General features: G+C 38.6%; 2 protein-coding genes across 2 annotated transcripts in view; both read right to left on the bottom strand.

Moving 5' to 3' along the window:
- LOC137865673 (death-inducer obliterator 1-like) overlaps positions 1-12,287 on the bottom strand; it is a 44,035-nt gene extending 31,748 nt beyond the window's left edge. Inside the window, exons 1-8 of the mRNA XM_068700934.1 lie at positions 12,163-12,287; positions 4,939-5,395; positions 3,859-4,018; positions 3,081-3,197; positions 2,765-2,870; positions 2,050-2,187; positions 1,378-1,921; positions 714-867 (exon numbers count right to left, since the gene is read on the bottom strand). Coding sequence (XP_068557035.1) covers positions 714-867; positions 1,378-1,921; positions 2,050-2,187; positions 2,765-2,870; positions 3,081-3,197; positions 3,859-4,018; positions 4,939-5,395; positions 12,163-12,241 — 1,755 coding nt within the window. The 5' untranslated portion in view covers positions 12,242-12,287. The remainder of the gene's footprint in view (positions 1-713; positions 868-1,377; positions 1,922-2,049; positions 2,188-2,764; positions 2,871-3,080; positions 3,198-3,858; positions 4,019-4,938; positions 5,396-12,162) is intronic.
- LOC137865520 (death-inducer obliterator 1-like) lies at positions 7,079-8,715 on the bottom strand. The gene is made up of 3 exons (XM_068700641.1): positions 8,233-8,715; positions 7,454-7,570; positions 7,079-7,243 (listed from the first exon to the last, which is right to left on the bottom strand). The coding sequence occupies exons 1-3, from the start codon at positions 8,419-8,421 to the stop codon at positions 7,079-7,081; spliced, it is 471 nt and encodes a 156-aa protein (XP_068556742.1). The 5' UTR covers positions 8,422-8,715.
- Positions 12,288-12,585: the final 298 nt, after the last annotated feature.

Below are 12,585 nucleotides of genomic sequence, written 5' to 3' on the forward strand. Positions count from 1 at the left end.
TATATGTAGTGTAGCTTTTATCTACGCTTTCGATTTATCTGAAATTTTTGCACCCATATGAATTCTAGTTAGCTTCCTGTCATGATGACAGTGAAACCTGTTTTAGCAAAAACAACAAGAGAGCCACCAACCCTCCTAAGAAAAGACCTAAACTACACGCCTGAAACCCTCAATCACAACAAATACACTTCTTCAGAGAAGTTAAATAACTGCTCAGTTGTTTCATCACAAGCTGTCATACTACCTCATTAGTTGAATGTACACCCTCCCAAAATATAAAAGCAGTTGCATCAAAGTTAATCAAAGGATGATATTTTTAATAAATGGCCAAACTTTTCTAATAGATCACATCAGTGATCCATCCATCTGTTTGTGAGCAGAACAAGGCATCTCTTTCAACACACATGCTGATGATGCTTCTCGTCAAAAACTGATCTTGAAATCAAGCTATTATTCTACGTTAGATACTAACATATATATAAACATATTAACAGACGTGAGAATTCTTCACAAATACGCGAGGAATTTCTTTTAAAAGGCTTTCTCTCCTCCCCCCTGCCTCAGGCTACTGTTCCTATTACTAAAGGAGATTACTAAAGGGATGCAATTTTTTTTTGTTACACTTCCAATATAACAACATACACAGTGACCCCAGCCTTTCTAACAACAGGAACTGCAATACATTCTAAACGCATAAACATGTCAGTGCTAACCTCACTAAGATAATCAAAGCACCCGGAGACAGGATATGCTTTAGTGATAAATTTGGCCACACTCTGCATATTAATAAATCCTTTCCAAATGGTGTTGAGGCGAGAGAGGAAGAGAGAAGTATCGCTGCCTTGAGGTGAGCGTGGCTCAGCAACACTGCAAAACAAATCCAAAAGAGAAACGTTATAGAGCACAGTAAGAATGCTTCCTTCTTCTTCTTTTCTTCCCTCCTCTTATTGATCAATTACTTTATTTTAAAAAAGCAAGTAACACAAGCCTTAGTAAATGCTTTGTTAATGTTTTCCACTTTCATCCAATACAGGATGAAAGTCTGGAGCAGCTTTAAACCAACCCTCACAAACACTTAATATATTTGAATGCACATGCAGATTTAAAGTCAAATATCTTATAAGTTTTATTTATCTGTTAAAACACATTGAAGAATTTTTACTGTCAATATATAACGATGCTCAGAAAATTTTACCAACTAGAGAAGTTAAACAAGGAGATGACGAATTGAAAATTTAAAGTTCAGGTAATCGGATTTAAAGTTGAACATGCCTTTTGATTATTGGCAGGGGAGGGTAAGAAGCAAAGGGGGACAAACAAACTGAACATAGCGAGACCAGAGATTCAGTGGCTTAGCTTACTATTAAATATACACACCTGATATTGGGTGACTGATGAACAGCTAAGTATCTTGGATCTGGTGAGGATGATGGCTTTGTTAATATTGATTTGGGGACAGTCATAACTGGTTTTGACATTTCCTGCTTTGTCTCCCCTGTTGAAACTTTATCAGATGCAGTACCAGAACGCAGGGCTGTCGTCGTAGTACCAGAGGAGCCACTCATTGGTGTTCTAGGCTCTCGGCCAGAAACTGTTACAGTTGTGACAACTGCACCAGTGCAAGAGGCAGGAAAAGTCGAAGGTTCTTCAGATGAAGAATCTGTGTTGTTATGGCCTTGGGTTGTAGGAATGTAAGTTCTTTCTAAGCTTGACTGGGAAACTGCTTCTGCTGCAGGTGCAACTTCGGTTTCCTCTGTGTTTTCAGAGGCTGCCTCTTTAGCAGGCTCCGCTGCTGCTGATGGTGCAGAACTTTCATATTTTCGCTGAACTTCTGGTTTAGATTTTGACACTGCTTTTTTAGCAGAAGCCATTAATTTTATCTTCTTCGGTGGTAATTCATCTTCAGATGCTGAAATCTGACCTACAAAATTAATTTTAAAGTGTTTTTGATTACTGTTTAACAATGAAAAGGTCTGAAGAGAAAAACAAGTAAGCAAGCAATGCTCTTAATAATTCTTTTACTTCACACAAAGTCAACACTGTACATACCTGTAAAGATTTTGCTGTTCAGGTCAAAAAGATGGACTCGATGTTCCTTTGTTGTATCCTTCAACATACTGCTAGAAACGTCTAGAGAAGGAGCACTATTTACATTTTGTACAGTTCGGGTTGACTTCTGCTGCTCCTGGAAATGAACAAACACAGAAAACATTCTGGTTGATTGCTAAATTCAATCATAAAAAAATACTTTTGAAACCGTTAATTCCAGTTCTTTAAAAAGATATTAAGGGCTGTGCAGAACTACTGCTCTGAGCAGCACTGGAATTTTGAAATATTCTTCCCCTTTTATTATTTGTTTAAGAATATCATGTCAAACAGAGTTCTCAAATAGTATTTGTCCTCATTTCATTTCATGTAATTCTGAAGTAGATACTATCACATTAACTGCTTCCTGAGAATACAGAATTGTAATACTGATCACATTTTGGGGGGGGAAAACAATTGGCTAAGATTTTGCTGTAAACTGAGGCAAGGGTCTGAAAAACACGCATCATCTGATATTTTAGAAGCACATGCGATATATGCCCGATATTAGGTTGTTGCATTCCTTCAAACCAAAAGGAAAATGCTCATAGCACACCTACTAGGTGATATTCTTACAGTTCATTGAAACAACCTGCATTTCTGATACAAAATTTGAGGCCCTAGTTAGCATTTATCTCCCTTGGCACCTCCATGCTAAAGCAATAGCTAATACTTATATCAGAATCAGACACCGGGGGAGAATCTTCCATATTTACATCTGGCACTTGTTCCCGTTTTACAGCTGCTTTCTTGATCTCGTGTGATTTGTTTCTTGACTCTAACATCTGAGAGAAACAAAAACACTTTAGTAACAAGTCTGCATACTGATTTTATAATTTTATTTTGTATTTTCTTATCGGTTGGCTAGTGGAAGAGAAAAAGCTTACGTTATTCATATTTCATTAGGAAGAAAACAATAAATTATGGGTGGTAAGGGCTGGTGAAGTTACTGTTAGTTCGTATCTAAGGACACACTGGAGAATTGCATTGCTTACCGCTTTGGCTGGTTTCTCCTTCCATACAGACAGTTCTTTAGATAAAAGTTCTTCAGGTTTCATTCTCACTAGTTTTGACACTGAGATTTCTCCACGAAGAACACGATGAAAAAGTCCCTAAAAAAAAACAAAAAAAAAAACCACTTTGTTGCCATGCTGAATAACTTAAGCAACTAACATGATTTGCAGTGCTGGACTGTCAAAACCCTTTCAGGTTTCTTAATTCCCTATTAAAAATGCCAGTTAATCTTAAGAAAACTTAGCACGGTGCAGCAACCAGAAACTAATGATGAAATCATCATGAAGTATGAATTTTCCACATTACCATAAAATATACTATCAATTCTACTGAACAGGAATTTCGAGAGATGAACTGCCACTCCTGTTTCATATCTATAGTAGAATTTTTTTAAAAAAATATTACGTTGTCTAGTCACTATTCCCATCTGCACCAGCTTCTTTTTCCTTTAAAAGATAAATTATCATGTACACAAGTGGTCTCCCATACAAACCACAGAACGTCACAGAAGAAAAACATTTATTTTTTTTCTAAGAATGCCATTCAATAAACAAATATTTCACTACAAAGGCCAATCTTAATAAAAACACGCGATCCAACTGGACTTCCATTCCAACTGGATTGTGTAATATTTGAATGGCTTTAAAACAATTTTTTAGAGCATAATTCATAAGTCTCTCTCTTGAAACTACATATTGATGTATTATTTAAAAAACAGAATATATTTCAGTACGTTTACTGTTTAAGTAAATTCCAAACCTGATTTTTTGGGTCCTTGAGATTGAACATGATGCTACGGTATTTACTCTTGTATCGGTTGTCCGTAACTTGAAACAAATTAAACATCTCCTTTTCAATATTGAGTGCTACTTTCCCTACTTCACTCTCTGTCATGACCAGATCATCACTATCATTCACTCTGTTAAAAACAAGAAAGGGTATGCGCATTTACGTTAGGCACGAACTCTTCAGGCAGCATTCATAAAAAATACATTTTCAGAGGAAGGAGTTAACCACGCTTTTATTCACTCAGTGAGGACTTCCTTAAAACACATTTCAAAGCCAAAGTCCATCTCAGGACCTCAAAATGTCAACTATGGCAACCTTTTGCTACTGTCTACAGAAGACCACGGAAGACAGCCTTAACGAACTGAAGCCAGGTCAGTCCTTACAAATACTCCTACTCATGACACTGCAATTAGCTTGTTGTTGTTGTTTTTTGTCATGAGCTACTGAGGGAGCTAAAACACTTCAGTTTTAATCTTAGACCCTCCACTGTGAACAGCATTTCTATTTCAGAGACACTACCAGAGCACAGTGGCCTAAGTCTTGACAGCTGACAAGAGCTTTAATATTTGTGGGACAATGTTTCAGCTTTTTTTTTTTTTTTAAAAAAAAAAAAGTAGTACAGTTGCTAACTTTGGGAGAAGAAGGAACCTCTGCCTCAGCAAGCCATTCCAACCTTTCACTGTGATATTCCCTACACTATGCTTCGTACAACCCCTACATCTCCAAACACCACCATTGCCAGATATCAGCTTCAGGTCACCTCCATTAGAAACATCTCTATGCTGTGATTTAATTCTTCAACTGTAATTGTCTCTCACTACAAATGGGATAGTGACTTTTTTTTAAAGGCTTTTTCACATGCCCAATTATTTGGCATCAGATTTTTTATATCTAATAAAGCTCTAATGCTAAAAATACTTGTAGTAATTTCTAGCACAAATTAAATCCCTTAGTATCACTTAGCAAGAAAGAAACAAAACTCTGCAGGCTAACCCTTTACTTCTAGTTGTAGCTTCCTATATAAAATAAGTGCTTTGAATTCCCACCCACCTCTTCCATAAAATTTCTTTTAGGGACTGACGAATATGTTGTCGAATCTGCGAGTTGGGCTGCGACTGGATAGGGCTAGCTTGTGTTTTTGCTTGACTACTTCCAGATGCAGTAGAAACGGAAGACGGCAAAGGCCTTTTGAGTCCTCCAGCCAAACTGGATGCAGCTAGTTTTTTGGAAGCTGGCGAGTCATGAGAAGAAGCTGGTTGTTTTGAAGGAACGCCGCCTGTTGAAGGGCATGGTTTCTTGGGAATTTCACCTTTGAAACTCCCAGCAGGTTTAAGCGTCTGCTTCATTAGCGATGATGTGCTAGACACGGAAGGGGACTTCTTTGGAGGAGAATTTTTAGTGAGGGAAGATGCATGTTTCTCCACCATAGATGCTGAAGCAATAGCTTTCTTTGATGCCCCTATAAACTCTGTCGCTTTATCTTTGTTTCTCTTCGCTTCCTTTTGAGCTGTTAAAACAAAGAAGAAAATGCAGTATTAAATGCTTAACATTATAACTTCCTGTTTCTGAAGACCAGCTGTCAACCTATAAGGAAGTCTGTGAAATACCTCTGGAGAACTACCAAGTATATAATTTAAGCCATTCATTTTTAAAGCCTTTTTAAAAGCCTTTTTAAAAAATGTGTAAAAGTTGACTTTTTTAAGAAGAAGTTTGCCTTGGATCCTGCAGAGAGCACTTCTCAGAGACTGTCTGAAGAGTTTAAAAGAGTTGCATTTTGGTTGTAAAGGTTGAAAATCTCAGTCACAAGCTATGCAAGAAAATTAAAAAAAAAAAAAAAAAAGACACCACCTTCAAAGATTCCTGAGTTGGACTTCATGATTAAGCTTCAAAACAAACAAACAAACAAACAAACAAACATTTTCACAAAGCCTTTAAAAAAAAAAAAAAAGCAACACAACCCATATCTCACATTTAAGCAGAAATCCTCGCTCCAAACTTTCTACTTTAAGGAGCAAGCAAAGAGAGTCAAGTTAAACAACAAATCAATTACTTAAAATTTTAAATATACGTTCAAGCCATTTGGTTACTACTATGAGTATCACACTGTTGCTATAAACTGTCAGATCTTCTCATTTACTTTCCAGTTAAACTCTAGATTTGATACTATAATATTTAATAATTAAATATTAAAACCATTGCTCAAACTGCGGCTAATTAATTTAAAGGTTCCAAGGGAAACCAAGAAACAGCTCCTGAGATGAAGTTGTTCTGATTAGAAAAGCTAAAGTTACTTCCCGAAAAGTCTTTTTTCTCCTCATAAATCTGCATTTGACTACTGACCAGTTTGTGATTTCTTTATTTTTTAATTATTATCTGATGTATTAAGCTAGCAAGGTTTTGTAATCAGAATTAGCCCCAATTTGATTACTGTCTAACAATGAAAACGTCTGAAGAGAAAAACAAGTAAGCAAGCAATGCTCTTAATAATTCTTTTACTTCACACAAAGTCAACACTGTACATACCTGTAAAGATTTTGCTGCTCAGGTCAAAAAAATGGACTCGATGTTCCTTTGTTGTATCCTTCAACATACTGCTAAAAACGTCTAGAGAAGGAGCACTATTTACATTTTGTACAGTTTGGGTTGACTTCTGCTGCTCCTGGAAATGAACAAACACAGAAAACATTCTGGTTGATTGCTAAATTCAATCATAAAAAAATACTTTTGAAACCGTTAATTCCAGTTCTTTAAAAAGATATTAAGGGCTGTGCAGAACTACTGCTCTGAGCAGCACTTACAAAAAGATGGAATTTTGAAATATTCTTCCCCTTTTATCACTTGTTTAAGAATATCATGTCAAACAGAGTTCTCAAATAGTATTTGTCCTCATTTCATTTCATGTAATTCTGAAGTAGATACTATCACATTAACTGCTTCCTGAGAATACAGAATTGTAATACTGATCACATTTTGGGGGAGGAAAACAATTGGCTAAGATTTTGCTGTAAACTGAGGCAAGGGTCTGAAAAACACGCATCATCTGATATTTTAGAAGCACATGCGATATATGCCCGATATTAGGTTGTTGCATTCCTTCAAACCAAAAGGAAAATGCTCATAGCACACCTACTAGGTGATATTCTTACAGTTCATTGAAACAACCTGCATTTCTGATACAAAATTTGAGGCCCTAGTTAGCATTTATCTCCCTTGGCACCTCCATGCTAAAGCAATAGCTAATACTTATATCAGAATCAGACACCGGGGGAGAATCTTCCATATTTACATCTGGCACTTGTTCCCGTTTTACAGCTGCTTTCTTGATCTCGTGTGATTTGTTTCTTGACTCTAACATCTGAGAGAAACAAAAACACTTTAGTAACAAGTCTGCATACTGATTTTATAATTTTATTTTGTATTTTCTTATCGGTTGGCTAGTGGAAGAGAAAAAGCTTACGTTATTCATATTTCATTAGGAAGAAAACAATAAATTATGGGTGGTAAGGGCTGGTGAAGTTACTGTTAGTTCGTATCTAAGGACACACTGGAGAATTGCATTGCTTACCGCTTTGGCTGGTTTCTCCTTCCATACAGACAGTTCTTTAGATAAAAGTTCTTCGGGTTTCATTCTCACTAGTTTTGACACTGAGATTTCTCCACGAAGAACACGATGAAAAAGTCCCTAAAAAAAAAAACAAAAAAAAAAAACACTTTGTTGCCATGCTGAATAACTTAAGCAACTAACATGATTTGCAGTGCTGGACTGTCAAAACCCTTTCAGGTTTCTTAATTCCCTATTAAAAATGCCAGTTAATCTTAAGAAAACTTAGCACGGTGCAGCAACCAGAAACTAATGATGAAATCATCATGAAGTATGAATTTTCCACATTACCATAAAATATACTATCAATTCTACTGAACAGGAATTTCGAGAGATGAACTGCCACTCCTGTTTCATATCTATAGTAGAATTTTTTTTAAAAAATATTATGTTGTGTAGTCACTATTCCCATCTGCACCAGCTTCTTTTTCCTTTAAAAGATAAATTATCATGTACACAAGTGGTCTCCCATACAAACCACAGAACGTCACAGAAGAAAAACATTTATTTTTTTCTAAGAATGCCTTTCAATAAACAAATATTTCACTACAAAGGCCAATCTTAATAAAAACACGCGATCCAACTGGACTTCCATTCCAACTGGATTGTGTAATATTTGAATGGCTTTAAAACAATTTTTTAGAGCATAATTCATAAGTCTCTCTCTTGAAACTACATATTGATGTATTATTTAAAAAACAGAATATATTTCAGTACGTTTACTGTTTAAGTAAATTCCAAACCTGATTTTTTGGGTCCTTGAGATTGAACATGATGCTACGGTATTTACTCTTGTATCGGTTGTCCGTAACTTGAAACAAATTAAACATCTCCTTTTCAATATTGAGTGCTACTTTCCCTACTTCACTCTCTGTCATGACCAGATCATCACTATCATTGACTCTGTTAAAAACAAGAAAGGGTATGCGCATTTACGTTAGGCACGAACTCTTCAGGCAGCATTCATAAAAAATACATTTTCAGAGGAAGGAGTTAACCACGCTTTTATTCACTCAGTGAGGACTTCCTTAAAACACATTTCAAAGCCAAAGTCCATCTCAGGACCTCAAAATGTCAACTATGGCAACCTTTTGCTACTGTCTACAGAAGACCACGGAAGACAGCCTTAACGAACTGAAGCCAGGTCAGTCCTTACAAATACTCCTACTCATGACACTGCAATTAGTTTGTTGTTGTTGTTTTTTGTCATGAGCTACTGAGGGAGCTAAAACACTTTCATTTTTAAAGCCTTTTTAAAAGCCTTTTTAAAAAATGTGTAAAAGTTGACTTTTTTAAGAAGAAGTTTGCCTTGGATCCTGCAGAGAGCACTTCTCAGAGACTGTCTGAAGAGTTTAAAAGAGTTGCATTTTGGTTGTAAAGGTTGAAAATCTCAGTCACAAGCTATGCAAGAAAATTAAAAAAAAAAAAAAAAAAGACACCACCTTCAAAGATTCCTGAGTTGGACTTCATGATTAAGCTTCAAAACAAACAAACAAACAAACAAACATTTTAACAAATCTTTAAAAAAAAAAAAAAAGCAACACAACCCATATCTCACATTTAAGCAGAAATCCTCGCTCCAAACTTTCTACTTTAAGGAGCAAGCAAAGAGAGTCAAGTTAAACAACAAATCAATTGCTTAAAATTTTAAATATACGTTCAAGCCATTTGGTTACTACTATGAGTATCACACTGTCACTATAAACTGTCAGATCTTCTCATTTACTTTCCAGTTAAACTCTAGATTTGATACTATAATATTTAATAATTAAATATTAAAACCATTGCTCAAACTGCGGCTATTTAATTCCCACCAACTATTCCATTCACAATATCCAAAACTGCCATTTAATGTTTTTTCTAACATCAATATATTGACAATACACATAACGCACAAGAAAATTTACAAATTACAAGCGAAGACTCCATATACTGAAGTTATAATTGCACAGGACTTTAAAAACAAGCATTTCTGTAGGTTGCATTTCACCTGTCCACATTTTGGCACTGACGGGAACAATTCAGCAAAACGTAATAAGCCAAAACACACTCTCCATCCAGCAAACGTGATGTGCTCCACTTCAGTTTGCCAGAAGTCTCGTTTACAGGACATCAGAGTTACCGTGGGCAGAGTTACCGTGACACATTCGTTGTGACAGCAAAGGTTCCGAGGGAAACCAAGAAACAACTCCTGAGATGAAGTTGTTCTGATTAGAAAAGCTAAAGTTACTTCCCCAAAAGTCTTTTTTCTCCTCATAAATCTGCATTTGACTACTGACCAGTTTGTGATTTCTTTATTTTTTAATTATTATCTCATGTTTTTAATCAGAATTAGTCCCACAGCCCCATCTGCAGAGAGCTATGTGCTTCCCGGGAAGGATGCAGAAATTTAACTTTGGTTCATTTCACCACGAACCAAATGGACCCTTTTGGTCTTCCATACCTGCTACAGTGAGAGCAGACATTATCAGGAAGGGTCTCACAACCGATTTTCCTCAGACTTGAGGGGGACAAAGGTAGGGAGCACCCTTCTGAAGCCCAGTTCAAGAAATCCTATAACAGCATACTGTTTGAACAGAAATACACCTCAGAAAGGGGAAGATTTGGATTACCTAAGAAACAATGTCACTACTCATTTCTGAGTGAAACAGCCTTCCCACCTTTGCCGGTCGTTAAATTCTGTTAGACGCTGAGCATTTGTAGTAGGCACCTCCAGCAGAACGCAAGCTTGGAACGAGCTGCACTACACTGCCTCTTACTGCCAGCGTGTTTCACCACCAATACACAAGCTGCTGGTTAAGATGAACCATAAAACCGATGCTGTACCTGCATTTTCATAAGGCCAGGCAGAGAAGCAGGTGCTAAACGTTGCCTGGAATACAAAGTGAAGAGGAGGATGCAGAAGCACTAGCTATGTGGATCCACTGTGAGTGGATGCCTTGCTAAAGGTTTCTGAGTGAAAATTATCTGAAGTGTAAGATGAAACACACTACATTAAATCATTCCAAAGAGCGTGAAGATCTTACTAGAGATTAAACTTCTTGTTCACCCACTGCTCCCGTACTTTTCCCTAGGGACTGGTCTCAAGTACTGACAAACTGAACACAAACCCAGGGGGATGTTGAGCTGGACTCATACGGACTTCTCTTCTCTTTCTATTATCTCCCAAAGCCTACCCCACTAACCTTACACTATCCGTCAGGAGGCATTGAGCTATCCCAGGAAGGAGAACAGGGATCAGAAACTATCAGTGACATTTTCAGTTTGGTCTAATGAGGCACCTGGAACTTCATACACTGAGGTAAAAAGCTGAACTACTTTGAATGAACAGTCTTGAAAAGCTAGAAGATGAATATCCAAAATATGTGTACAATAAGGTTGTGAGAATTTCTCTACTTCTGGTTCCTGGTTTATCTTCTGCCCAGACTTGTCTCTTCAGGCCGGTGGGACAGCGCACCTCTGTCTCACTACGGAGCGGCAGGACAGCACAGCTCAGGGTTCAAAATGACCACAGTACAATTCGGTCCTCGGTGCTATGATTTTAGTTCTTTTGGGTTGCAGCACAAGTACAAAACATGAAATACTAAGCTTACATTCCATACTTACAGTTTTATCATCTGTTCAAATTCGTTAACAAGCACGCTGATGGAACTAAGAACAGCAGTTAAGATATTGTGTATATAAAAAATATATCCGTGCCCCAAACCTTCCTGTGTTCTCCAACGGCTATATCATGGTAAAACTATATACATGTAAAATAAATAAATAAATGGCACTAGCACAAAGGTAGATTGAAGTTCCCAGGGTTGATAGGCAGCAGCATCAGTATGGGTTCAAGAAGAAAGATGCACAAGCATCCTTTATTCTGCCAGTTCACGTCATGGCTATTTTGAAATGTTTCTACAGTAGAGCACATAACTCAATGCTTCTTTAGCCAACAGAAAATGAGCAGATATTTCAGCCTCATGGAAGTCTAACAGTCTCACAAACTGAAATACTACTTTATAATTACAACTGTCTACCTAACTACTTGCTGGCAGGGATTCTGCATGTAGTAAAAGATACCTACACTACATAGGCTGTTCGGTGTTTCAGAACACCTGTGAAGTACTTTCTCAAATCTGCAGGACACCTCACTACATTTGAAGGATAGTGAAGTGGTGCGTGTGTTTTGACAAAGTATCGAAGGTACTTACATCCTACACATGTTAACAACCTCATCTTAAAAAAAAAAAAGAAAACACCCTCATATCCCATTTTGACTATGACAAAATGGATCGGCCCTGACAGATTTTTTTGGTTTACTGACAGGATTAGTGTTCTGCCAGACAATCCAGCTGCACCAACTCACGCTGCCCTTGCACAGCTCTTGTATCCAATGCACAGGAGGGCAGGAGCACACAGCCCAGCGCGGGGAAGGAGCAGGACTGCCTCTTCTGGCAGCAGCTCACCAGTCCCATTGCCTCAGCTGCAAGGCGAGCATGCCCCCCAGCTAGCACCATCTTCTGATGGGCGCTGTGGCTGGTGCGTGTTTGGAAAAGTTACCAGAAGTGAGTACTCTTTTCAGAGAGCAGTATACCAACACAGGAGGGTCCCCGCCGCCCCTTCAGCCCACCCTAGCGCTGAGGGGACCGAAGGCTCCCCCCGGGCAGCTCCAACCCCGCAAGGCCTACCGAGGAGCCGCCGCCAACAGCCGCCCAACCGCCCCCCTGCCGGCGCCTGCGCCCTGAGGGCGGCTTCGCCAACCGCCATGAGGCGGCGGCTCGGCCCCTCGCCGTCCTGCCGGGCACCATCGGGCTCCGAGCTCCGCAGGGACGGTTGCTGAGCCCTCCTTGCTGGTCCCGGCTTCGAGGGCTGTGCGTTTTGTTTCAGTTTAGGCTGTGGAGAAAGCGGCGGGGTGGGCGCGGAGAGCGCGGTCCGTGAGGGAACGGCGAGGGGAAGGAAGGGGAGCGCTGAGGGGAGGAAGGGCTGCAAAGGTTTTAAGCCTATTGTTTGGTGTTTTTTTTTGCTTTTTTTTCCGCGTCAAGCCTCCCCATTCGATGCGAATGGTGCAGGAATGCATCGCCTAACACGAGTCGGAGAACCTCAAAGCCTTC

Source organism: Anas acuta, chromosome 16 (assembly GCF_963932015.1).
Source record: "Anas acuta chromosome 16, bAnaAcu1.1, whole genome shotgun sequence".
Taxonomy (NCBI): Eukaryota; Metazoa; Chordata; class Aves; order Anseriformes; family Anatidae; genus Anas; species Anas acuta.

Bases quoted from the DNA above. Each gene is read 5' to 3' on its own strand.
- LOC137865520 (XM_068700641.1), bottom strand. From the start codon at position 8,421: ATGCGCATACCCTTTCTTGTTTTTAACAGAGTCAATGATAGTGATGAT. The intron at 7,571-8,232 runs GTTTGGAATTTA...TTTTTTTTTTAG, and splicing joins TCAAGGACCCAAAAAATCAG to GGACTTTTTCATCGTGTTCT. The intron at 7,244-7,453 runs GTAAGCAATGCA...TGTTTCTCTCAG, and splicing joins AGGAGAAACCAGCCAAAGCG to ATGTTAGAGTCAAGAAACAA.